This window comes from Carcharodon carcharias, chromosome 2, assembly GCF_017639515.1.
Source record: "Carcharodon carcharias isolate sCarCar2 chromosome 2, sCarCar2.pri, whole genome shotgun sequence".
NCBI lineage: Eukaryota > Metazoa > Chordata > Chondrichthyes > Lamniformes > Lamnidae > Carcharodon > Carcharodon carcharias.
Genome location: NC_054468.1, coordinates 173,734,499 through 173,761,936, shown reverse-complemented (window position 1 = coordinate 173,761,936; position 27,438 = coordinate 173,734,499). Strand labels below are relative to the sequence as shown.

Below are 27,438 nucleotides of genomic sequence, written 5' to 3'. Positions count from 1 at the left end.
CCACTTTTTTTTTTGTTTTAAGTTATTCCTCGTTGTAAAATGATTTTCTTTCCTATCCCCTGCTTGTGTGCTTATGTGTGTGTGTATGTTGTTGTGGCAACTATCCCCTGGGTTTGAATGTGTGAATAAACAATATTTCTGATTTAACCCTAAAGAGAGTTTGCTTTGAGCCACTTAAAAAATCACAAACAGTTTGGAGAAACACGGCACAGCCTATTTCAAAAATTAAAATACCTCTGCTTACGGACAGACGGCGAGAAAAATAAAGGATTTCAGTTTGCCTCTCTCCCCTGCCCATAACAGTGGCAAGTAACATTCACAAATATCCAGCAAAGGCCATCTCTAACAAGTGAGAATCCAACCATTTCCCATCACATTCAATGGCATTGCCATCACTGAATCCCCTACTATGAACATCCTGGTTGGTTACTATTGACCAGAAACTGAACTGAACCAGCCATATAAATACTGTGGCTGCAAGAGCAGTTCAGAGCCTGTCCACCATTTACAAGACATATGTCAGTAGTGTGATAGAAGACACTCCATTTGCCTGGATGAGTGCAGCTCTAACAACACCCAAGAGGCTCAACACCATCCAGGACAAAGCAGCCTGCTGGAATGGTACCCCAGCCACCACCTTAAACATTCACTGCCTCCACCAACAACACACAATGGCAGCAGTGTGTACCATCTACAAGATGCACTGCATTAACTCAGCAAGGCTCCTTCAACAGCATCTTCCAAACCTGTGACCTCTACCACCTAGAAAGACAAGGGCAGCAGATGAATGGGAACACCACCATCTGCATGTTCCCCTACAAGCCACAGATCATCCTGACTTGGAACTGTATTGCTATTTGTTCACGGTCACTGGGTCAAAATCCTGGAACTCCCTCCCTAATAGCACTGTTGGTGTATACCTACAATGCATGGGCTGCAGCGGTTCAAGAAGGCGTCTCACCCCCACCTTCTCAAATTAGCAGTGTACAATAAATGCTAGCCTTGCCAGTGACATCAACACCCTGTAAAAGAGTAAGAGAAAAGTATACAAGTGACCTTCAATTTGATTGCAGCTGTCTATCTCAGGGCATGAGACAAATCAGCATTAGACACTGACATCACAATTTACTTACTCTGCATACTTACAGTGCATAAACTGCAGACCCTCACTAGCCCCCTTACAGTCAGGATGCATCATATGGTCTGCTCTGATGTGGCTGGAAGATTTCCAGCATCATTTTTAGAGTTTTGGCCTTCTGCTACAGAGCCAGATTTCACAGCCAGTGTGTTTGGTGTGCTGGTGATATTACATGAACAATTGGGTAAATGCATTCTGATGGCAACAATGCAGAATGTTCTGATAACCATGTCTGTCCCTTTAGAAAGTAGATAAACAAGTGTTAAAGGGCTGTGCATTGTTCCTTTGTAACTATTAATATATGTTGTAAGAAAGAACTCGCATTAAATCATATGTCCTTGACACATTCCAAAGCAATTTAAAACTAGTGATTACTATTAAGTATAATCATAGGTAGGCAATTTCTAGCAGCTAATTGTGCATTACAAGGTTGCCCAAATATCAAATGAATGATGAGATAATCTGATGTCTGGTCGTTGAGGGGGGCTATATTGAACAGGACATTTGGAGAACTCTCTGCTCTTCTTCAGTAACATATTGGTCCTGATTTTTCCATATCATTACATCAACCAGTGTAACTTGGGCAGGCGAGTGAAGAAAATGCAGCAGAGTGCCAATCCACTGACTCCCTTCTACCCAGTATCATCTGTGGAATTTTGCACCAGAAGTGATTTTGGGTGTATAATAGTTCTGCCCAACAGGATGCAAACGATGAGGTGATGTCATTTAACATATTTTCCTACTGTATTGCTACGGGTGCCAGTCCATATCACTTAATAACCGCATCTCTGGGATGGGATCAGAGCAGTGATTGGGAACTCTGCTACATTTCTGGCAGTGCAAAAGGGATGAGAAATATTTACCCTAATTTTTTTTAAATGTTTTCTTCTGATAGTCAGCCTGCATAATAGAAATTTGTAGTGTGGTAAATAGTTGAATTGGCAGGCCTGTTTAGTGTTACCTTATAATTCAGTGGTAATTCAGTAATGAACTTTTTAGATCATATATCATACAGAAGGAGTCTATTCAGTTCAATCATGTACTGAAAATTTCTACTTGCCATCTGTGGTGGGTGGGTTTTGTCCATTTGAGCACTCTAACCCTGACAGATTTTCAGTGCCACCCTCTTTTAAATAATTTTGGTGGACAGAAATCCCAATTCTTGGACCGTGTAGGTAGAAAATAGCTGATGCAGAGCTTGCAGCCTTGCAGCAAGAGTGTGGCCAGATCCTCTCCTCCCGGAAGGCAAAATTAAAGTACATTTGTAAAAAATAAATTTGAAAGTACCAGGCCTTAGGAATGCAATTGATTGCCCAATTACATTTAACTACTCTCCTTCAGGGGAGTTTCATTTACGTATGTCCTTGTCTGCCGTTACAACAATTTATGTTAGGAACACAGTAACATTCTTAATGTCCAGCATTGTTTTGGCATTTTAACCAGAAGTATGTCGTGTCAGTTTCCTGTTATTAAAGTTATTTAAATATAGCTGCCAGTAGCTGTTTTAAATGCTTGCAATCACTTCTGGTAGAAAATCCCATGAGAAGCAATGGGTTCTAAGGAGCCAGCAAATAGCCCCTGTCTACCAAGGTCACAACAGGAAAATTGTTCTAATTCAGTGGAAATTTTCTCCCTATTTCTAACCATTTGCTTCCATTTCTACATAAGTTACAGGCTTTCTCATTTACCTTCCTGGAGCCATGTACAGAAGATTTGTAAGATACTGGAATTAACAGGAAGGCTGGAACACCTGGGCAGACATAACTCATTTCATGGTCTCCAATCCAAACTTGAGTACCACTCACCCAAAAAGAGGTTGAAAATGTAATATAAGGTCAGAAAATAAGGGTGGAATCTTGTGCCCACCCCGTGGTGAGTTTAGTGGTAGTGGGAGGCATTTAATCATTTGGGAGGGTGGTGGGTAGGGGCCCTGTCACCTTCTCACCTTCACCCCAATTAAGGCCAGCCTTTCTGCCCCACTATCATTTAGGCCCTTCACTTGGGCAATTAATGCTTTATCCTGCTGCTGTTGGCATTAGCCCAGTGGCAGGCAGGGGTCTTGCCATGTGGGGAGCACAACAAGCAAACCCTGGGATGTTTTATTGCAGGCTCCTGGGGCAGACCCTTGTTTAAAGGCACCCCTTGCCTGATTGAGTGACCTGGCAAAGGGAAGGGGGGCACCCCACTGAGAACCACGCCCTTGTCCTTGCTGCCGACCACCCTTCCCTGGTGGCCTCCTTGTCACCATCTCACCTGTGCCTGACTCTATCCTTGATCTGAAGCATCGGGTGGGTGTTGTACTGGCAGCAGTCACCACTCCTTTGTACCGCTTGAGTACAGAAGAGCTTCTGACCTCTAATTGGCCGGAAGCTCTCAGTGGATGCACTTCTGCACGCACCACAGGGTCCCTGATCCTAGGAAAGGCCTATCGCTGGCCTCTCAAGTGCCTGAGTCGCACAAGATGCGGAGCCTTCCCAGAGGAGAGGTGACATCAGGCTTGCTGGCTCTGTAGTCAGCGGCCAAGACCCAAGTCACCTCCATAAGATTCCATTCCTAGGTTTCTAAGTCCTGCAAATGTAATTAATTCAATGTGAAATGTTTTAAGATGTTGCTAAGAGACTTGCAACCATGATTTTTTTCTTCATGTAGTGCACTTGCATTTTGATGTTTATTTTCAGGTCCCATTTGGTCAAGATAAAAATTCACATTCAACAGTAAAGCTTATGATTGCTATTTATTCAATAATGATTCAGTTCACTGAAAGTACTGAATCCAAATTAGAGTTTTTTTTATAAATGTGAAGGAAATAATCTGTGCATGAAGGAAGGAGTTCTTTTTGAGCATTTATGAGGTAAAGAGCTTTAAGTTGATTTTAATTCATTGACTGGAATTTTTACAGTCCTGCAGAGGTGGTTTTAGAGGCCCAGAGCTGCAAAAATTCTGAAAGAGAAGTGTTGGGCTGGTTCCCTGAGCAATTCCTGTCTCCGTGCAGTTTTATCGGAGGTAGGCTCCGGCAGCGGCAGGTAGACAATTCAAGGAATTAAATGTGCAATTAGCCCTTATTTTGCCAGTGCAATTGAATTTTCCAAACATTGCATGGGGCCCACTTGGTCTCAGCAACTTGTTAACTCAGAGGAAGTGAAATCACCTCAGTGAATCATCATTGCCTGCAACTGACAGGCATTCAGTTCGACAAAGCAGAAAAATGGCAAAGCTTCAGGCAGGGATAAATGAATTAACAAATTAATAAGAACCAAATAATAAGGAACAAGAACATATATAAATCCTGTCAGGAGAAGGGTGAAGGAGTTCACTGAGATGAACACAGATCGTAGAGAAACATAAGGGGATGAACAGAGGGTCTAAAGGAAGGACCTGTAAAAGCTAGATATAAAACACGACAGCAAGTTAGTATTTAGTAGTACAACAATAAGAAATTAGGTAAAGAGATGTAAACAAAATAGAACCTGAGGATGAGCCCAAGATGGCTATTTATAATAAATAATTCCTTTCCTAGTGAATGCTCATAGCTCTCCTTCAGTACCAATACCCCCCAAGTAGAACAAACTTAAGGATAGATTAGCTGGAAGCATGAGAAAAACTGAAGGGGATTAAATCAAATGGTTTTCCATGAATAGGTTTCTTCTCCAAGAGTTGTGAGAGAGCCAAGAGCTGAGGGTATGAACCACCGGTGGTCTTTTTTGAGAGAGTCAATTATTACTTTGGGCGGAGGTTACACTGCACAGGCTGCCAATGTATCTTTAAATCTCGTGCTCACAAATTGTATTGCTAACCCCATTTCCCTATTTGAATGGTGAACAAAGAATCAGCTTGCTAATTGGCAGGTTGTGTTGGAGGGCCACCACTGGCACGAGTGGGGTCAGAACTTGGAAGCCGTCCTGGCACTTGAGAATTTTATAAATCTGGAAGATTCCAGCCATTGTGTGCAGTTGACAGATGTACATTATAAAATAATGTTGTAAATAACAATAATTTTAAAGGAATTGCATTGAGTTACTCAAGGGGCATTTAAAAAAATCTTTTTAGCACCAATTCTGCTTCTTGAGAGGCATACAACTAAGCTAATTGTCTTCAAATCAATTTGAGTGCCTATGCGTGTTTTTATGTTAAATCATGGATGAAACCTGGACTTGTTTTTAATTAACAAATTTAACATGTATGGATATGATTTACTGGGTTAAAAGGGGATTGTTCAAAAGATACTTCCCCGTTTGGCAATGGTTCAATTAGGAATGTGATATATGTAATCAGGGCAGTGAGAAAGGGTTTTCCACCTGTATGCTAGAGTTGTCTCATAAGATGTGTAACCAATAACAATGACAACTTGCATTTATTAAGTGCCATTAATGTTATAAAATGTCCCAAGGCCCTTTTCAGGTGCAGTTACAAACATAATTTGACATCAGGAGGCCACATGAAAAGATATTAGAAATAAAAACAGAAAATGCTGAAATACTCAGCAGGTCAGACAGCATTTGTGGAGAGAGAAAAACAGTGTTAACGTTCCAGGCTGATGACCTTTCATCAGAACTGGAAAAGATTAGAGAAGTAATAGGCTTTAAACAAGTGAAAGGCGGGAGGATGGAAAAAAGGGAAGAACTGTGATAGGGTGGAAGGCAGGAGAGATTAAATATAGAAAGTGTTGTCTTCCAAGGTCAAAGGGAGCAGTAATGGGACAAGTAAAGAAGCAAAAAGATATATCTAGAGGGGAATAGTAGAATGATGAACAGTTGCTATCTGAAAGCAAAAATAAGAGGAAAACAAGAGGGTAAAAGCAAAATCAGCAAAGAAAGTGGAAACAAAATGAGGGCAGAGGTTATGGGTCTGAAATTGTTGAACTTATTGTGAACTGCAGTGCAAAAGGCTGTTGAGTGCCTAATTGAACAATGAGGTGCTGTTCCTCGTGCTTGCGTTTAGCTTCATTTGACCACTGGAGAGAGCAAGGACAGAGAGGTCAGAATGAGAGCAAGGTGGAGAAGTAAAATGACAGTCAACTGGAAACTCAGAGTCATGCCTGTGCACTGAATGGAGTATCCTGTAGAAAAGCCACCCAATCTGTGTTTGGTCTCCACAATGTGGAGCAGATTGCATTGTAAGCAACAATACAGCATACTAAATTTAAATTTTCAGGTAAGAGAGAGAGTGTGCCTCAAGATGGAGGGACCCTCTTTCCAATTTTTTCAACTTTAAAAAAAAATCTCAGCAGCTGGGCCACCATTCTGGAGGGAAAATGCTTGCAAAGTGTGGCCTCTGCCTGCAGCTAAAGCCAAATAGTTGGGGAGGGCCTCAAAACCTGTCTGGAGAGCTCCCCCACCACCCCACCCTCCACCAGGCTTGCCATTAAGAGACCGCCTCCATGGAGTTGGCTTAGGCCCTTACGCCTCTGAGAGCCCATGCCAACTTGAAAATTTCAGTTGGCCTCTCCCAATAGCTCTTAAGTGGCCTTTAACTAGCTCGGTTGGCTACCAGCCACTTTCGGGTGGATAGCTCTACAACTCCACATCTTGACTCTAGGAAAATGGCCCAGAAGTGAAATGCTGGAAAACCGGCCTGCAGGCCAGTGGCGCAAATTTTTGTGCTTTCCCTACCTCTGTGCTTACTCCTATCAAGGGCTAAAAATTCTGCTCAATGTTTCAGATCTCTGGTTTTTCATGAGTCCCTCAGAACTAGAAACAGTTGCTAAGGAAAGCGATGTAGCTGTGAAAATGAAGTTTGGTTACCGGATCAAATATGAGAAGAAAATAGAAAACGGTGGGTGGAATTTAATCCTCCACTCCTCCCGCCAGTGAATTTGGGGATGGGCAGGAGGATGCCGGGTAGAAACCATACTACCTTTTTTCCTCCGCTTGATTAAGTTCAGTGTTGGAAGGTTCTTGGACAGCCTTCGCCCTGGACACTAATTTAATGCACTTAATGTCCTCATCCCCTTGCTGCTGGGGTCTTGGAGGTTGGGGTTTTGATGTGGGGATGGTGGGGCCCATCATTCAAGGCACTCAGTGTCTAATCAAGGGACCTGGCATCAGGAAGGGGGGAGCCAGCTGAAAGCTACCCTCTGCCCTTGCCTCCGACCCACCCCTCACCCCCTCATGCAACTCCATCCTGCCCTCATTCACCTTTCGCCACGGGTTCCTCATTGATCCTGGACTTCTGGTAGGTGCATTGATGGCAGCTTTGATATATGAGCTTTTGGCTGCCTTCAAAAGCTCACACTAGTAAGGGATTCTGTAGTACTGAGTTTATTTATTTAGCTGTCCTGGGGAATGTGAATTTGATGGCTTGGCTTCCTTCAAAAGCACTAATGGATTCTGTACTGCAGAGTTTGTTTATTTAGCTGTCTTGGGGAATGTGAGTTTGATGGTTTTGACAGACGAATGAACTCCTGAGGAGGATAATGATTTTTCAGTGTATATTAAGTGATGTTTGTTTATTTTGAAAAATGAAGAGCTTTTCAATTACTTCCCAAATGTTAATATAGGGCTTAAGAACTCTGTTTATAAAGTGGATACAGGCTGAATGGGTAAGGGTGGGGGTAAGGGGATGAGGACGATTTGGGTTTTATACTGATCTGAAAGACTTGGCTTATGCCTCTGGGAATGAAGGTGGACCTTTTAACCTGGCCGCTTTGACTTTGGCCCACCTCCGTCTCCACTTCTTGCAAGGGGTGAAAACCCCATCAGCCAGCACTGCAGAGACTGAGGCGGGTTTGCGATGTTGGGAAAATCCCCAACTCTAAATTCCTGTCTCCATGATGGAAATCCAGCCCTCAGTGTCTCCCATTGCCTAATTTCTACTTTAGGTGTACCTCTTATCGTTTAACTGTTCTATAATGTTTGTTTCTATTACAGGTCCTAAATCCCTTCTCCGGCGTCCCAAAATCCGGAAGGACCTGAAAACTGGGTCCTGCCCTGGAAAATACAATGCCCACCAGGCTTTGCTCTCCATCATATCTGGGTCATGGTGCGCGGATCCCCTGCTCTTTGGGCCTGGGATTAACAGCAGAAGCTGGCCTGATCCGCCCCTCATCCCTTTCTTTCCTCACCCTAGTTGGGTCCAGCACAGCGGAGAAATATCCCAGCTTTAAGTTATCCTATTCCCTCCACCCAACCCAGCCCAAGACCCAAAACCCAGAAGATCCCCATATCCAGTAAACCTCCGAACCTGAGCTTCCCGAATATGGGGTCCGGTACCTGTACATCTTCAAGTATTTTAAGCATTCTTTTCCTGTTTGACAAGATTATTTTAATCATCTATCCATTTCCTAGGCTGGAATCTTCCGGTCAGCGTGCGGAGCCCGCCCCCACACGCAGACATGTAAAATAATGCACACTGATGTCGGGCGTGCATCCTGACATCACCGTGCGTCATTCTAATCTTCAGTTCATCAGGCATGCACCGGAGTCGTCTGTGCACCAGTCGAACTGTCAAAGGCCTGTTAAGGCCATTAAGTACCTAATTAAACTGATTGCTTGGGCTGCCTGTCCAACCTTAAGGTTGGGGGGCAGGTTAAGAGCCCAGGCGGCCTTTGCATTTTTCATGGAACCTCATTCATGGGTGGGATGAGGTTTCATGAAGGGTTTATAACTTGAATAAAAATTTTAATAAAATTAATAGACATGCCCCAGCTCATGTGACCCTGTCACATGAGGGGACACGTCCGAATAATTTTTTAAAATCTTTTTTTCAGTTTTTCACAATCAAATTAATCTCCCTGAGGCAGCTCGGTGCCTCAAGGAGATTTCTGCACTCTTTCGCACACATGCGCGAATGAGCACGGGCCCTGACTCTCCCTCCTCCCCTGGCCTGCACAGGGAGGGCTGATCACTTCTGGGTGCACGTCACGCTGGACAGGCCTTAATTGGCCTGTGCCGCCTGCAATTGGCTGCACACCCGCCCGCGCTCGTTCCCACCCAGCCCACATGACGGGGAGAAAATTCTCCCTTTGTTCTTTTAAATGGATTATGCATTTAACGATACATTGGGTGAGGTTTTAACTCTTTTAGAACCCACTTACACAGAGTTAAGATTGGATCCATTCATTCCTTTCCAACCTCTGTTTTAATTTAAATCTATTAAAATGCCTGGTTATCTTTAATTTATTTTCAGTTATGAAGAAGACCGAGAACCTAAAACATTAAGTTATCTTTTCTCTTCAAAGAAGCTGACTGTTCTTTATACCTGATTGTATATTTCCAGGATTTTAAGTTTTTGTTTTAGATTTTCACCTGTACTTAGATTAGCCCTGATTTTAACCTGATGTGTTCACCGAGAGCAGCGTACATTTTTGTCAGATGCATGATTTACACCAATCACGATTTCAAAGGAACAAAAATTCAAGTTGGGTGTATATTGGGTGTTCAACCTGTTTATACCGCACTCTCATTGACATGACAGGTTGAAATTAAGTCTGCTGTTCTTTTTAAAAATTGCTACATAGTAATCATAAGTTATATATATTTGGAAAGATTGAATGCATTTACAATTCAGTGAAACATTTCTTTTAGCCTAATATTAATGATGTTTTACCTTAGAGACAATATAAATTATGATTTATATTTATATGATTTAAATGATTTTGATTTTTATATAATTTTATGAATAAAAAATAAAGAGGGAGAAAATAAACTTTGACGGTAAGCTAGCAAGTAATATAAAAACAAACAGTAAGAGCTTCTTTAAATATATAAAAAGGAAGAGAGTGTCCAAAGTAAACATAGGCCCCTTAGAGAATGAAGCTGGGGAAATAATAATGGGGAACCAGAGCAGAGCAGTTGAATTAATACTTTGCATCAGTCTTCATGGTAGAAGACACTAATAGCATACCAAAAATATTAAATAATTAAAGGGCAAAAGAGGGGGAGGAAATAAGTACAATAACTATCACTAGAGAAAACATACTAGGGAAACTAATGGGTTTAAAGGCCGATAAGTCCCCTGGACCTGATGGGTTGCATCTTAGGATATTAAAGTAAATAGCTGCAGAGATAGTGGATGCACTGGTAGTAATCTTTCAAGAATCCTTAGATCCTGGAAAAGTCCCAGAAGATTGGAAAACTGCCAAAGTAACACCCTTATTCAAAAGGGAGGGAGACAAAAACAGGTAACTATAGGCCAGTTAGCTTAACACCCATCATTGGGAAAATGTTAAGAGTCAATTATAAAGGATGTAATAGCAGAGCATTTAGAAATGCATAATCTAATCAAGCAGAGTCAGCATGGCTTCATGAAGGGGAAATCATGCTTGACAAATTTATTAGAATTCTTTCAGGAGGTAACAAACAGGATAGATAATGAGGAACCAGTTGCTGTAATATATTTGGATTTCCAAAAGGTGTTCGATAAGGCACTGCACATAAGGTTACCTAATAAGACAAGAGCCCATGGTGTTGGAGGTAGTATATAAGCATGGATAGAGGATTGGCTAACTAATAGAAGACAGAGAGTTGGGATAAGGGGGTCATTTTCAGGATGGTAACCTGTAACTAGTGGAGTGCCACAGGAGTCAGTGCTGGGGCCACAATTATTTACATTATATATTAATGACTTGGATGAGGGAAATGAATGTAATATTGCCAAGTTTGCGGATGACACAAAAATAGGTGGGAAGGCAAGTGGCGGGGATGACACAGAGTCCACAGAGGGATATAGACAGGTTAAGTGAGTGGACAAAAACTTGGCAGATGGAATATAAAGTGGAAAAATGTGAGGTAATGCACTTTGGCAGGAAGAATAGAAGAGCTCAACATTATTTAAATGGAGAAAGGCTGCAGAAAGCTGCAGCACAGTGGAGTTTGGGGATCTTTGTGCATTAATCCCAAAAAGCTAATATACAAGTTCAATAGATAATAGGGAAGGCAAATGGGATGTTGACCTTTATTTCAAAGGGAGTGAAGTATAAAAATAGGTAAGTCTTGCTAAAACTAGCAAGACTACATTAGTTAGACCACTTCTAGTATACTGTGAACAATTTTAGTCCCCTTATCTAAGGAAAGATGTACTGGCATTGGAGGCAGTCCAGAGAAGGTTCACTAGGTTGATCCTTGAGGAGAGGTTGAGTAGGTTGGGCCTGTACTCTTTGGAGTATAGAAGAATGAGAGGCAGCCTTATTGAAACATTTAAGATTCTCAGGGGGCTTGACAGGGTAGATGCTGGGAGGTTGTTTTCCCTTGTGGGAAGTCTAGGACTAGAGGGCATAACCTCAGAGTAAGGGGTCGCCCAATGAAGACAGAGATGAGGAAGAATTTCTTCTCTCAGACGGCAGTTAATCTATGGAATTCTTTACCACAGAGGGCTGTAGAGGCTGGGTCGTTAAGTATATTCAGGGCTGAGGTAGACAGATTTTTAGTCAGTAAGGGAATCAAAGGTTATGGGGAAAAGGCAGGAAAGTGGAGTTGAGGAATTATCAGTTCAGCCATGATCTCATTGAATGGTGGATCAGACTCGATGGGCCAAATGGCCTACTTCTGCTCCTACGTCTTTTGATCTTATGATTGTCCTGTAATGACAGTACCTCAGAAAAAAATGGAAATTAGTCTTTCCTACTGAATTCAGGAATGATCTTGAAAATGTTTAAAAAAAGAAATATTCATTAAAGCAATTAAGTTTCAATGAACATATGATTATTTCAGAGCGCCGTACAAAAAGATCTTTACATTGTGATGTTTCATGTTTTCTTGCACGCAGTTTGTGGAGCCTTGTTGACCATGCTCTTATTGCACGCTGTAACATGGAAGAGCCAGTACGCTGTGTTGCTTTCAGTAGTGATGGATCACAGCTTGCTCTAGGAATGAAGGATGGTTCATTTACTGTACTCAGAGTCAGGTAAGAAACATTTTCTTCATTACCTCCCACTAATAGTAAAGAACGAACTGAACACAGATGAGATTCTGTGGATGAATAAAGAAACGAGGGAACAATTGAGGGTTAGGAAAGAGGCATAAATTAAGTACATAGAAAGCAGAGGTGTGCAGGATTACAGGGAGTATAAAGACATTAAGAGAAAAGTTTTTTTTAAAAAAACAATTTGGGAGACAAAGAAACTATGAAATTGAATTATCAAGACCATAAAACAAAATAGTAAAATATTTTACAGGCATATCAATAAAAAGAGGAAGACTGGTATGGGAATAGGATCATTAAAGGATAGATGGAATAATACCATGGGCGGGTGGAGAATAGTCAATACTGAAGATAAATAAAATACAGGAAGCAATTAATAAACTTGCAGAATGGGCAAATAATGACAAATGAAATTCAACATAGATAAATGTGAGGTAGTACATTTTGGTAAGAAGAGGAGGGAGGTCTTGGGATCTTGGAGTATTACTACATCAATCATTAAAAGTTTCTCCACAGGTTAGCAAGGTTATGAATAAGCAAATCAAGCACTAGGTTTGATTTTACAGAGATAGAAAAGAAGGGAAGATTTGCTAAACCTGTATTTGAACTTTGTTAGGCCATACTTAAAGTACTGTGTGCAGTTCTGGTTGCCATATTATTAAAAGGATATAGCGACAGTGGTGAGGATACAGAGAAGTACAGTGGTGAGGATACAAGGATGATAGCAGAAATGTGTGGGTATACAATTCAGGAAAGGATTGACAGGCTAGTTCTCTTCTCTCTTGAGAAAAGAAGGCTGAGGAGTAACCTAACAGAAGTATTTAAAATTATGAAAGTTTTTGATTAAGTAAATTAGAGCGAGAGTATTTTCTTTTGTAGAAGAACATAACAAGAGATCACCAATATAGGATAGCCACTAACAAATCTAAGAGGGAACTAAGAAGAAACTTCCCCCAAAGAATGATGAGAATGTGGAACTTCTTATTACAGGGAATGGTTGAAGTGCATTGAATAGATGCATTTAAAGGCAAATTAGACAAGCATATGAGGGAGCAGGGTTACCATGGTAAATTTAGATGAGAAAAGATGGGAGGAAGCTCAAGGGGTGCATAAACTGGCATGGACTGAATGGGCTGAATGGCCTGTTTCTGTGCCATATATACTATGTAAACAAAAAAGCACCTTTATAAAGGTCATTGATCTATCTGGTGTCAGTTACCTTTCCCTAAGCCCCAGAATGTAACCCTGATCTATTGCTGGTGGTCATGGCAGGAGTGGTGGAAATCCTAGAACAGCATGGAATTGGCCCTAGTCATGGTTTCAAGCTGCCTCTGTGTCATTGCAGGTTTGGTCCTAAGAAGCACTTGCCTGACTCAGAGCATAATTTGTTGGGGATATTACAAGAGGCATAAACCTGATGGATCTTGGGTTCATTCCACATATTATGCCCCTTTCTTACATTGAGCCCTAGTTCTGCAACCCATTTTCAGAATTTTTAGTCCATTCAATTTCTCTTTTAGATTTAAACTAGTTCATAAGAACAAAAGAAATGGAGCTGGACTAGGCCATTAGGCCCTTTGAGCCTGCTCCGCCATTCAACAAGATGGTTGATCAACATGACTGAGCTTCTACCTCAACTCCACATTCATGCACCTTCTCCATATCCCTTAGAACCCAAGAATCTAGCGATCTCTGTTTTGGATACATTCAATGACCTAGCATCCACAGCCCTCCGGAGTAGAGAATTCCAAATATAACTCTTTGGGTGAAGAAACTTCACCTCATCTCCTTGCTAAATAGCTGACCCCAGCCAGGGGAAACATTTTCTCAGCATCTCGTCAAGCCCCTTAAGAATTTTCTATATTTCAATTGGATCACCTCTCGTTCTTCTGAACTCCAGTTTATTTTATCTCTTGCCATAGGACAATTTTCTGATCTGATGAACTATTCTAATGAACCTTCTAATGACCCCTGTTGCTAATTCTTTAATAATAGACACCAGCATTTTGCCTACTACTGATGCTAGTTCCCCATTCCTCTCGTCTTTTTTTAAGTAATGGAATTATAGCTGTTACCTGCCAATTCTTGGGAGCTATTCTAGATTCTAAGGAATTCTGGAAGATCAAAACCAATGCATCCACTACCTCTACAGGTATCTCTTTTAAAAACATAGGATGAAATTCACCAGGTCCACGGGATTTGTCTGCAATTAGTCCCATTAATCTCTCCTTTATCCTAATCACTGTCTCTTGATCTAGAGCAAGTAAGTTCTTCCTTACGTAAGGAGACCAAAACTGCACACAATTCTTCAGATCTGACCTCACCAATGAACTGCATAACTGTAGTAAGACTTCTTTACTCTTATACTCTAATCCCTTTGTATTAAAGGCTAACACATTACCTTCCCTATCACTTGCACTACGTATGATTCATGTACCAGGGCACCCATGTTCCTCTGAGTGCAAATATTTCTAGTCTCCCGCCTTTTAAAATATTCTGCTTTTTTAATTCTTCCTACCAAAGTGGATAACTTCACCACATTATATTCTGTCTGCCATGCACTTGCCCACACACCCGACCCGTCTTTATTCCTCTGCCACCTCTTTGCCTCCTCACTGCTTCTTTCCCACCTAACTTTGCATTGTTAGCAAACTTGGATGTTACACCCAGTCCCCTCATCTAAATCATTAATATAGATAGACATAAACTAAATGCCTTTAGGTTATAAGACACATAACAGAAGACAAATCTGGGGTAATTGTGGAAACTTCACCACATATGGGCAGCAATAATGAACTTAGACCAAATCTTATGATATATAACCAGAGGTATGGGCAGGATTTTGCCCTTGACAGGATACACGGCAGGGGCTGTCGGGAAGCCAACCACCACCGGCGATTGGCTTCGCACTGTGATTTCACACTGGCGGGCCAATTAAGGCCCACCCAGCATGGAACGTGTGCGGCAGTGCTCAGCACTGCCTGTGTGGGCGGGGGGAGGAGGGCTAGCAGGCCTAACGTGATCTTCGTGCATGCGCACGAAAGAGTGCTTCAAGCTCCCTGAGGCATGGAGCAAAAGAGAAATAAAATTGTCATAGAACATGTCCCCTCGTGTGACTCTGTCACATGAGCTGGGACATGTTTTTAATTCAAAAATAAAATTTTTATTTGATGTTTATTTGCTTTAGGAAACCTCATCCTGCTCATGGATGAGATTTCCTAAAAAATGAAAAGCCTGCTTGGCCTTTTCACCTACCCGCCAACCATTAGGTTGGACGGGCAGCTTAAATTTGAACTTGGTTAGCTTCGTAATGGCCTTACTAGGCCTTTTAATTTTCGGCAGGTGCGCAGCCGTCTCTGGCACACACTTACCAAACAAAATATTGCAAGACTGTGCAATGACATTGGGACGCTCGCCCGACATCATCGTGTGTCATTTTTCGCTCAGGCATGTTGGGCATGCTGAGTGTAATATTCTGCCCATGGGGTATAAATCCTTGGATGTGGTAGCAGCCTGAATTTTCCCAGCCCTTTGGAGATGGGAATCGAGGCAGGGGTGTACCAGGAAATCAGGGGGAATCTGCATCGGGACAGCTCCCTGGCTCCATTTAGTGGCCATCTTGCAATGACATCAGTATTTTATCACTGTCAGAGCAACTCCCTTATGATTGGAGATGGTCTCCCGACAGCAGGCAAAGTGGCCATCAGAGCTGGAGGTTCCATACCCCAGTGATGGGGCTGCAAGCATTAACGGTCACAAAGTGTTCGTCACTACTCCTGCAGGGCGGTCCCCCCTCCATCTCAATGGCTCTACTGGCTTTGGGCCCCTTTATTAAATGACTTCTCTGCAGGCAACCAAGGGCACATCTATGTTGAGGTGTCCTCACACTTGGCTGCCTGTGTGAGAAGCGCCTACCTCATCTGGTGGGTCTGCTGGTCTGACATTCAGCTTCCAGGTTAAAGGCAGCCAATTAGAAGGCTACCTCATGGAAGGTTGGCATACTGACAACATGGGCAAGCTCAGACACCCATGTGCACCCGACATTGGAGTCCCATGCCTGCAGAAAATTCAGTCCAGTGACTCTGTACAAGATACTGGAACTTCCAAACCTAGAGTACTTTGTTCAAATATTATCCAGCAAGAGTATGCAGGATTAGAGGTAGTTCAGCAAAGAGCAATCAAACTGATACATATCTTAAACATGAACTTTGGAGAAGAGGTTAAAGAGCCTGGAATTGATAACTTTGGAGAAGACTGGGTTCAGGTAAGATGTCCAAGTTTTCAATATTCTGAAGAGAATAGATAAATGAAACCCAATGATACATTTGAGATTAGAATAGACAGTGCACAGCCAGTTCAGTTAACTACTTTATGCAAAAGGCATTACATTCCTACATTACAACAGTGTCTACACTTCAAAAGCACCTCATTGACTGTAAAGTACTTTGGGACATACAGTGGTCATGAAAGGTCCAAGTCTTTCTTTCTTTTAGATGATAAACATGTGGAATATTTGTCCTACGAGGCACCGGAGACATATAGTATAGATCAGGGGAAAATTGAATAGAAAATTCTGGGAGTGGATATTTGAGAGGTGTTCAGTTTGTGGGATGGGTTAGATAGCTTACCTAGTCCTTTTTTGATCGTGTAACTTCCCTTTGTCCTTTTTCTTTTGATGGGAGGAAAGGTAAAATGCCACGCATGCTAGCATTTGTTGTAAGGGGATTGCAGCATTAAGAGTAAGGAAGTCTTACTGCAATTATATAAGGCATTGATGAGACCACTATGGAGTACTATGTAGAGTTTTAGTCTCCTTATTTAAGGAAGGATAATCTTGCCTTAGAGGGAACGCAACGAAGATTCTCTAGTTTTTTCCTGGGGTGAGAAGGTTGTCCTGTGAGAAGAGATTGAGTAGAATGGATCTACAGTCTCAGAATTTGGAAGAATACAAACATATTCACTGAAACAGATAAAATTCTTAAGAGTGCTGGGAGAACTAATGGTTATAGTCTCAGGATAAGGCATTGGCCAATTAAGACTGCGGTAAGTAGAAATTTCTTTACTCAAAAGGCTGTGAATCTTTGGAATTAACTACCCCAGAGAGCTGTTGATGCTCAGCCATTGAGTGCATTCAAGGCATTTTTGGGCACCAAGGGTATCAAAGGATTTGGAAATAAGGTGGGAAAGTGGAATCGCGGTAAAAGTTCAGTTGAATGGTACTGGAGGCTTCAGGGGCCTACTTAATCTCCTATATCTTATGTTCTCATCTATGTTGTATAATTATGATAAGTACAACTTTGTGAATATTAAAGGCCAAATTTAAATTTGCTGCAAAAATAATTAGTTTCACCATATGTGTACAATAAATTGCCCGTGAAAGATTTCCCTATAGGTGCAGTGCCAAAATCTTATTATGTTTTGTGAAGTCTTTCAATCCAGTTCATATTTTAGAAATTATACTTATTGAACAATTCTGAAATGAATGCAAAAAGGGCTGAAATTTGCTGTTTACTGGCAGTTGTCGCTGCCAGAGCTGAAAGCTGCTTTGGTGGGTGGCAGGACCTGGAGCAGCATATTGAGTGTGGCAGCCAATTAAGAGGCCGCTGTGGGACCTGGCGATCCAAGAGGGGGTGGTTGTGGAGCGCCGGCAGTGCAGTTGTCCAGAGGGTGGCAATTGCCACCAGCGGGGGCCCCTGTGTGGGCATGCCATGGAGCACCCATCAAAGAGGATCACTCCCACCTCCCCCCACCTCCCCCCGACAATCCACGTGGCTGTGAGCCCTCCTAACTCCCAACATGGTTAAAATGCCTGCAGAGACACAAAGTGGCCATTAACAGGCCACCTAAGTATCTCAGTATCTGGGCAGGGACTAAGCCACCATGTCTCCCTCCACTGGCACTGTGGCACGGTGGCTGGAAGACATAAGGCACTCATCCTGGCATCTCTCCCCACCATTTTGCCAGCCCTCCTGCTTTCCAGCTCATTGCCAACAGGCTGGGAAAATTCAGCCCTAAGATACAATTTGTGAATTTGTGCCATGTTGCCTTAGCTATAAAACAAGCAAATGTGTTGCATTGTAATGAAGATATTCAATTGAAAGCCCAAGTGCAATTTACAAAAATGAATTTAAAAGAATCCATATTTTGATTTGTTTCATTGCAACAAAGTAATTGACGGTCAAGAAAATAAATGGTTGACATCTTCAGTTTGCTGATTCTGAAATGGTGAACAAATCCGATAACGGTATTGTCACTGTCCTGTTACAGTAAGAAGGCATCTATCAAGATGTACAGATATTACTTGTTTCTTTTATCGATCAATCAGATTAATTTTGTGAGGTTTGTTGCATAAGAAATTCAATTTAAAAAATTATAATAATTATACAAGAAAAATTGAAATTGCAAACTTGCATCAATTGTGCTTGTAAAAATGACAGTGCTTACTTTCAATGCTACCTGCCAGAATAACCATGCAGATCACTCAATCAAGGGTGCCTGAAATAATTTCTCATGATACCTCTATTTTGCTCAGGAGAATACCATACTAGATCAATTTTCCAATGTCTTAACCACAGAAACTAGTATAATGGCCACATACAAATTGTTGGTACACATCTTTGCATTTTGGAAATATGACATCTGAGACAACCCTCAGAAGTAAACAATTTGGCACTAGTCCATAATGAAGCGTCAAGACCCCGCTTGAGTGATGCCACATATGGCTCTCCAAGAACTTGGACATTCTCTCTGTGGAGGAGCACGTGCACCTAGACACAGACCCCTCCAAAGTTCAGGAGCAGCATACTTCCTGAAACTTATCAAATGGTGTGTCTGCTGGAGAGTGCAAGACCTGAGACCTTGTAGGGGGTTTGGATTTGTGCTAACCTTACCAGAACGTTTGAAATTGAACCTTAACGCCATTGAATCCAGGTTCTTCTCATTACACTTCTGCCGCTGAAGGTGGCAGCCTTCTGCATCCACAGCTCTTTAGCTTTGGCTGATGGCCTCCTTCTACTATCTTCCAGGAAAAGGACCTCCCTCCTCTCCCTCAAAGCCTTCAACATTACATTCAGGTCAGCATCGATGAAGTGAGGGGCAGCCCTGTCCCAGATGCCAGGCCACCGATTCTCCTGTGTCATCTTACTTCCCTCTAGTGCTGTGGAAGACTTTGACACGATCAGCAGATTTTTCCTTTAAGACAGCCAACAGCCTCAGTGATGGCGACTGTGCGGGGTGTAAATCTATTCCCCACTTCATGCAATCTGCTTTCCATTCCCAACCGCCACAGGCTCCAATTGGACACAGAATCCATTTCCATATCAATTAAGGGTTTACCCACTTGAAAACCATGACTTTAATCAGTAACACTTGCCCTTTTATCTCCTCCCTCCTCACAGTCCAAGCCCCGAACAATTTACATGTCCTTCTTTCAATTTAATATACTGCGTTCACTGTTCACAATGTGGTCTGCTCTACATAGGGAAAACTGATGCAGATTGGGTGACTGCTTTGCAGAACACCTCTGTTCAGTCAGCAAGTGTCACTTCGAGCTGTCGCCTGTCATTTTAATTCTCCACCTTGTTCCTGTGCTGCCCTCTATCCTTGGCCTTCTGCAGTGTTCCAGTGAAGCTCAGCACAAGTTCAAGAAGCAGTACCTGATCTTTCAATTAGAAAATTTGCAGACTCCTGGACTCAATGGGAGGAATCTTCCCAGTACCACTGTTACAGACTTGAAGGCAGGACCGAGATGGAATTTAGGAATGAGGTCACCAGGTCAGCAGTCCAGCGTATAGATGTTTTCAGGTGATCTTGCCAGATGTGGGTCATCAAATGCAGTGGCTACTTGCTCAGCAGTGGTGGGTAGTCAGTTTGAAAAACTTAGTGCCCAATTGTGGGCAGCTTGTGGTGCCACTGGGATCTTCCCAGTGGCAGATGGCCCCCCTGCTAAGGCCAAAGAATGCAAGTGCCACTGACTGGGATACCTGGAAGGCCTCTTTCATTCCTTCAGGCTCCCCCTCTCTACGCCAACTGGAGGCACAGGCATCAGCAGGCCACAGCATCCTTTGGAGGGGTTTCCTGTGATTGGGCCTGCAGCTTCAGGAACCCGCCCGCCATCTTTAATTGCATGGTTGATTTGGAGGTGGCTAATTAAGATGCTGCCTCCCAGAAGATAATGCCTGAGGACGCATTGCCAATAAGTGCACAATCGGGACCCAGATATGGCCCCGTCCCACAGTTATTCTTAAAAGATATTAAGTTTGAGTTCAACAATTTCTGACTGCATATTGTTTCCTTTTTCTTTGTTGGCTTTGGTTTCAAAATTGATTTATCAGAAACAGTTGTGTCTACAGTTGTTATGGAAGTTGACTGCAACTAATTAGCAACACTTTATCTCAAGAGATAGCAAATAATAACAAATGATAATAAATGGTCTGAATGAGTGAAGGCCAACTCTTTTCTTTAAAAAGACAAAGCCTTCAGTACAAATTATCATCATGCTTTGATAAATGTTCTTAAATGCTTGAAGCTGTTAGGGTTGCTTGCTGTCTGTGATTACGTGGCCCACTTATTAAGATCCATTGGCTTGGTCCAGATATACTCAAGATAAATACTAAAGAGCATTGAGTATGCTGTGAATGTGGAATGATGTCAAAAAGACAAAGTTAAGGGTACTCTACCTGAATGTGTGCAGCATTCGCAATAAGGTAGGTGATCTAAAGGTGCAAATAGAGGTAAATGGGCATGATATAATTGCCATTGTGGAAACATGGATGCATGGTGACCAAGACTGGGAACTGACTATTCAAGGATATTCAACATTTAGGAAGGACAGACAAGAAGGGAAAGGAGGCGGAGTTGCACTGATAATAAGGGATGGGGGCAGTACATTAGTAAAGGAGGGTCTCAGGTCGGAAGAACAATGTGTGGAATCTGTTTAGGTGGAGCTAAGAAACAGCAAAGGGCAGCAGACATTGATTGGAGTTGTTTATAGGGCACCAAATAGTAATGGTAATATGGGGCATGGTATTAATCAGGAGATGAGAGAAGCATGTAGCATGCGCAATGCAGTGATCATGGTGACTTTCAATCTGCATATAGACTAATTAAACCAACTGAGCACTAATGCTGTGGAAGATGAGTTTCTGGACTGTGTTAGAGATGGTTTTCCAGAGCAGTATGTTGAGGAACCGACAAGAGGACAGGCTATTTTAGACCTAGTATTATGTGATGAAAAAGGGCTAATTAATAAACTTGCTGTAAAAGAACTTTTAGGGATGAGTGACCACAATATGTTAGAATTTTACATTATGTTTGAAATTGAGGTAGTTCACTCTGAAGCAAGGGTGTTAAAGTTGATTAAAGGAAATTATGAAGGACAAATTTCTGAGGTGGATTGGGAAAATACATTAAAAGGTATGACTGTACATAGGCATTGGATAGTCTTTAAAGAACTCTTACATAACTTACAGCACTTACACATTCCTTCAAGGTACAAAAACTCAAAAAAAAAGGTCAGTCAACAATGGCTGACAAAGGAAATTAAGGATTGTATAAGATTAAAAGAAAAGACTTATAAAGTTGCCAGAAGTGGTAGTAAACCTGAGGATTGGGAGGTTTTTGGAATACAACAAAGGAAGACCAAGAAATTGATAAAGAAAGGGAGAATAGAATATGAATGCAATCTAGCAAAAAACATAAAAACGGACTGTAAAAGCTTCTATAGGTATGTGAAAAGAAAGCGTTTGGCTAAGACAAATGTGGGTCCATTGCAGGAGCCAGGAGAATTCATAATGGGGAATAGAGAAATGGCAGAGAAGCTAAATGATTACTTTGTCCTATTTTCACTGAGGAAGATACAGGAAATCTCCCAGATTTAGAGATCCAAGGGGCTAGGGAGAATGAGGAGTTGAAGGAAATTAGTATAAGTATGAAGGTTGTATTGGAGAAACTAATGGGACTGAAAGTTGATATGTACCCGAGACCTGGTATTCTGCATCCCAGAGTGTTGAAAAAGGTTGCTGTAGAGATAGTGGATGCATTAGTGCTCATTTTCCAGAATTTTATAGATTCTGAATTGGTTCCTGAAGATTGGAAAGTAGCAAATGTCACCCCACTATTTAAGAAAGGAGGGAGAGAGAAAACAGGGAACTACGGACCTGTTAGCCTTACATCAGTTGAATGGAAAATACTAGAATCTATGATAAAGGATGTGATAAATGGATACCTGGATAATCATGATCTGATTGGGCATAGTCAGCATGGATTTGAGAATGGGAAATCATGTTTGACGAACTTGTTGGAGTTTTTTGCGGGTGTTACTAACAAAATTGATAAAGAAGAGTTGATGGACATGGTATACTTGGATTTTCAGAAGGCTTTTGATAAAGCCCCCCACAGGAGGTTAATTAACAAAATAAAAGCACATGGGATAGGAGGCAATGCTGGCATGGATTGAGGGTTGGCTAACAGGCAGAAAAGAAGAGAGTAGGAATAAACGGGTCATTCTCACGTTGGCAGGCTGTGACTAGCAGGGTACCGCAAGGATCAGTACTTGGGCCGTGGCTGTTCACAATGTATATCAATGATTTGGATGTGGGGACCAAATGTAACATTTCCAAGTTTATGGATGCTACAAGGCTAGGTGGGAATGTGTGTTGTGAGGAAGGTGTAAAGCGGCTACAGGAGGATTTGGACAGTGAGTGGGCAAGAACATGGCAGATGGAATATAATGTGGAAACGTGAGGTCATCCACTTCGGTAGAAGGCACAAATGTGCAGAGTATTTCCTAAACTATAAGAGATTAGAAAGTGTAGATGTACAAAGGGACCCAGGTGTCCTTGTCCATAAATCACTGAAGGCTAACATGCAGGTGCAGCAAGCTATTAGGGAGGCTAATAGAATGTTAGCCTTTGTTGCAAGTCACTGAGTACAGGAGTAGTGAAGTCTTGCTTCAATTATATAGAAGCTTGGTTAGACCGCATCTGAAGTACTATGTGCAGTTTTAGTCCCCTTACCTCAGAAACGATATTTGTGCAATCGAGGGAGTGCAACGGAGGTTTGCCAGTGTTGTTCTTGGGATGGCGGTACTGTCTTGCAAAGAAAGATTGGGCTAACTGGGCCTGTATTCTCTAGAGTTTCAAAGAATGAGAGGTGATCTCATTGAAATCTACAAAATACTTAAAGGAATTGAGAGGGTAGATGCAGGTAAGATGTTTCCTCTGGTTGGGGAGTCTTAAACCAAGGGACACAATTTCAAAGGGGGAAGCCACTTAGGACCGAGGTGAGGAGAAATTTCTTTACTCAGAGGGTTGTGAATCTTTGGAATTCTCTACCCCAGAGGGCCGTGGAAGCTCAGTCATTGAGCATGTTTAAGGTAGAGATGGATAGATTTCTGATTAACAATACTGTAAAGGGTTATGAGGGATAGTATGGGTAAAAAGCATTGAAGTGTTCAATCAGCCATGATCGAATTGAATGGCGGAGCAGGCTCGATGGGCTGAATGGCCTTCTCCTGTTCTTATGTCCCTATGATATATCTGACAATTTAGAAACTTAAAATTTCATAATATCCAATATATATAAAGGATTAACTCTCTGCTAGTTTGAAAAGGGGTGGAGCAAAAATTTTCAAATGGACATAATGATGTCACCATCTTCCTTTAAAAAAAACAAGAGCAAAGAAACACATGGTTTTCTCTTAGAACAAAGAAAACCTTTAAACTGCTTTTCCAAATTCCAAGCTTTGAGATCCTTATTTTTACCAAACTCTCTTTCATTTTAACAGTTTAAACTATGAGTACCCAGGATTATTCCAAGCTCAAGCTGTTTGTTTTCAAATTCTAAGTATATAATTTAATCTTAAAAATTTCCCTTTTCCTTTGTGAGAATTGTGTTCAGAGTTAAGTTCCCAAATGTGATCATAATGTATACTCGAGTGGTAATTGTGGCCAGCGATCGTAACTAGGGATAAATAACTTAGAGCATTTACTGTATTTAAAATTAAAATTTTAATCCAGCTCACAATTCTCATTGTTTTTTTTGTCTCAAAGTGTTGGAACTACTACCACAATACCTCAATTTAGAAAAGAAAAACACATGAAAACTTGAAACACACATAAACAAAATCCACACAAATTCTTTATTTGTTAATTCTTAACAACTTGAAACTTAAGTCAAAACAATAGAACTTTTAAAAGGAAGAAAATAACGGAAATAAATTACATCAGTTGTCTTGATTCTTCTTTCTTCATATGCTTTTCAAACAACTGTTATTAAAACTAAAGGAAAAGTGAATTCTCAAGCAAACTTTCTTAATACAAAAGGTTTCAACCAGTAAATTTCAAACAATAGCTTTTCACAGCCATGGGATTGGTGGGGGGGCTTCAAGGTTTCCACTTAAAGGAAAAGCCAAAGTCACAAAGCTCATACTGGCTTGCAGACACACATTGAAAATTGAAAATCACATTCAAACAGGCAAAAGGTTTTACACTTCAATAAAATATACAAACAGAAAATTATTCTCAAGTTTTTCTTTTTTTCCTCTTTTCACACAGCATTTTAACCTTACTGCAAGTCTCCAAACTTACTTTCTCCTCACCATTTTCTTTAACCCCAAATTTTCTTTCAAGTCTTTTAGCTATTCTTTGTACACAAAAAATAGCTACAGCTGCAAAATTGATCGGTTTAAAACTTCGGTCGACCTTGTAACTCTTTTTGCACTACTCTGCTCTAAATTAATGCCAAAATGCCCTCGAACAAAATTCTCACCTCGAAGTCTGGACAGATAGTACATACACTCAGTAACACCTTGATGCCGTCAACATTACACGTACTGTTCAGCTTTTCCTGGAAGGTTAAAAATCCTAAATATTTCCTCTTTTCCTCTTACATTACTCTTATGCTTCTGTCCACACTTTTACCTTATATTTTAAATGACACCTTATTTACTGCCCTAGCAGATCTATGCCCGGCGCTCCTCTTACCTGAATCTAAAAAGTTGATCAGACTAATCAGATCTAGGTTCCACTCAATTTCACAGCCAGTCATTCGGTTTTAGCCTTTCTCAATGTCTGGCCCCACGTTGACACTATTGTAAGTTTTAGATGTTTTGAGTTTGAAACTCTTTTACCGAAAATTTCTAAGTTCCAAATACTTAATTTTTAACAGTGAGGTGCCTAACCTATCAAGGTACGAATAACTAGTATTTATGCAGCAAGTAGTATTTATTAAGCAAGATGTTATATATGCTTAACAAAAGCTGTGAAGGCAACATGGAAGGTTCTCATCCCTCATGTCTGTCTTCTTCTGTCTCTGAAGTGATAATACGTTGAACTGTGTCTTTGAAGAATTATACCAGAGAAGCCATGGTAAAACTCTGCCAACGAAGTCTCTGATTTTCCAACTCTTAACTCATCTTCTGACTCTTCCTCTTCCTTATTAGGAAACAGTCCAAGTTAACGTCTTTGGCTCAGGGCGAGGGTCATCTGGTGTCACCTCACCTCCTTAACTAGAGTCATGTAGACTGAAGACAAATGTCTGTCCCTTATTCCCTAGTACCCCGGAGGTACATTCTGTTGTGAACAAATGACACATCCTTGTAGATACAGAGCAATTGCATAAACAGTATTTTATCCTCTTAAGAATAACACAACCTATCATAAATAATTCATATAAATATATTACCCAATTGCCACAGATACCAAGACAATTAAGAGTAATAATTCCTACCATAATGTCAAGAAAGGAATGTCTTTCTTTTAAAATATAGATGTTCTGTCCTGTGGATATGGTTAGTCAATTAAGTCAGTTAGCAATCTAAAACCTGTTTTTTGTAAATGTTTTTTGTTTAAAAATAAGATGTCATACTAAGTTAAGCTGCTGAGTTCAAACCTATTGCTTATTTCTTTAAAGCTGACAAAGAAGCCCTCAATTGCATATAGTGTAATTAAAACCAATACAATTCCTTGAACCCACACTTTTTGGCACCTTTAAGGCCATTTAAGTCATCAAGACCAGTTTCTCGCATGCAGCTGCTGTCCTGTTCCCAGACTGCCTTAACTGTTAATTGTCTCATAAGCAGAAATTCAGACTGAATTGTTTAAAAGGTAGTTAAGATAAAATCCATAAATGTTCCTTCAGACCAACATAGAACCCTAAAAATTAGTAGTATTAAAATCTTACAAACTGAATGGCCTCCTTCTGTGCTGTAACCATTCTGGAACTCCCTAACAACACTGTGTGTGTACCTACACCACATGTACTGCAGCAGTTCAAGAAGGCAGCTCACCACCATCTTCTCAAGGACAACTAGGGGTAGACAATAAAAATGCTGGCCCAGCCAGCGAAGCCCACATCCCGTGAATGAATTAAAAAAATCTATGATTCTAACTCCTGTTAGTTATCTGCATTCGCAACACCAATCTGTTCGCCATTAATTCAGAAGTTTTGGATCTAATTTATCTGGCAACTGGGAATGGCAAAAACTAGTCACTTTGGTAAAGCCTCTATAATAAGGGAAGCCAGTAACTAACATATAGATAGTTGTGGGAAGGAGAACTTAAGTTGCAGACATTTGAGGAGGGGGTTTCACAAGGAAATATTGTTGAAACAATTACATGTACAAAAAAGCAAATGCATTGTTAAGTTTAATAATGTTGTTAATTACTTAGGCCCAAATCATCCTGATGCGTCCCTGATGCGTCTCTGAACATGGAGGAGTTCCAGTGGGCACACATGTGTGGTATTTACGCAGGAAGTTTAAAATGTGCTGTTTTGTGCTACCCGGATCGCTCTGCAATTCCCTACAATAACGGGATCAGATGGGCAGAACAAAAGGACTTAGGCAGGTTGTCCTGGATTTATGTTGGTTTTTACATGGATTTACCTAAGAGCCTTTCCTAGCAGGTATAAAGCCTGCTCAGGAGCGTAACTCTAAGTAAATCACTGGAGTGTTAAAGCTCTCCAGCACCCACAGCAACAATGTTCACCTCCACCTCGACAATGTTTAATCTTCTCCTGGTTCACCCTACCCGACCGCACCCCACCCCCCCAACAATGTTCACCCCCATTCCAACAATCTTCACAGCTCCTCACCTATGGCAATGTTCGCGTCACTCCTAACAATGATTACTCCTGCTCACTTTCCCACCTCCCCATACCTCCGGACAGTGCTCACTTCCAACCCCCTCACCCTGCCCCAACTCACCTTCAAGAATAAAAACAGAATTACCTGGAAAAACTCAGCAGGTCTGGCAGCATCGGCGGAGAAGAAAAGAGTTGACGTTTCGAGTCCTCATGACCCTTCGACAGAACTTCCCAAGTTCTGTCGAAGGGTCATGAGGACTCGAAACGTCAACTCTTTTCTTCTCCGCCGATGCTGCCAGACCTGCTGAGTTTTTCCAGGTAATTCTGTTTTTGTTTTGGATTTCCAGCATCCGCAGTTT

The 27,438-nt window shown here is 41.4% G+C and overlaps 1 protein-coding gene across 2 annotated transcripts in view; it reads left to right on the top strand.

Annotated features, from left to right (window-relative positions):
- Window positions 1–27,438, top strand: part of LOC121269068 (echinoderm microtubule-associated protein-like 6) — a 738,052-nt gene that overhangs the window by 372,529 nt on the left and 338,085 nt on the right. For both annotated transcript variants that reach the window (XM_041173516.1, XM_041173508.1), the window contains exon 8: window positions 11,840–11,977. In XM_041173516.1, coding sequence (XP_041029450.1) covers window positions 11,840–11,977 — 138 coding nt within the window. The remainder of the gene's footprint in view (window positions 1–11,839; window positions 11,978–27,438) is intronic.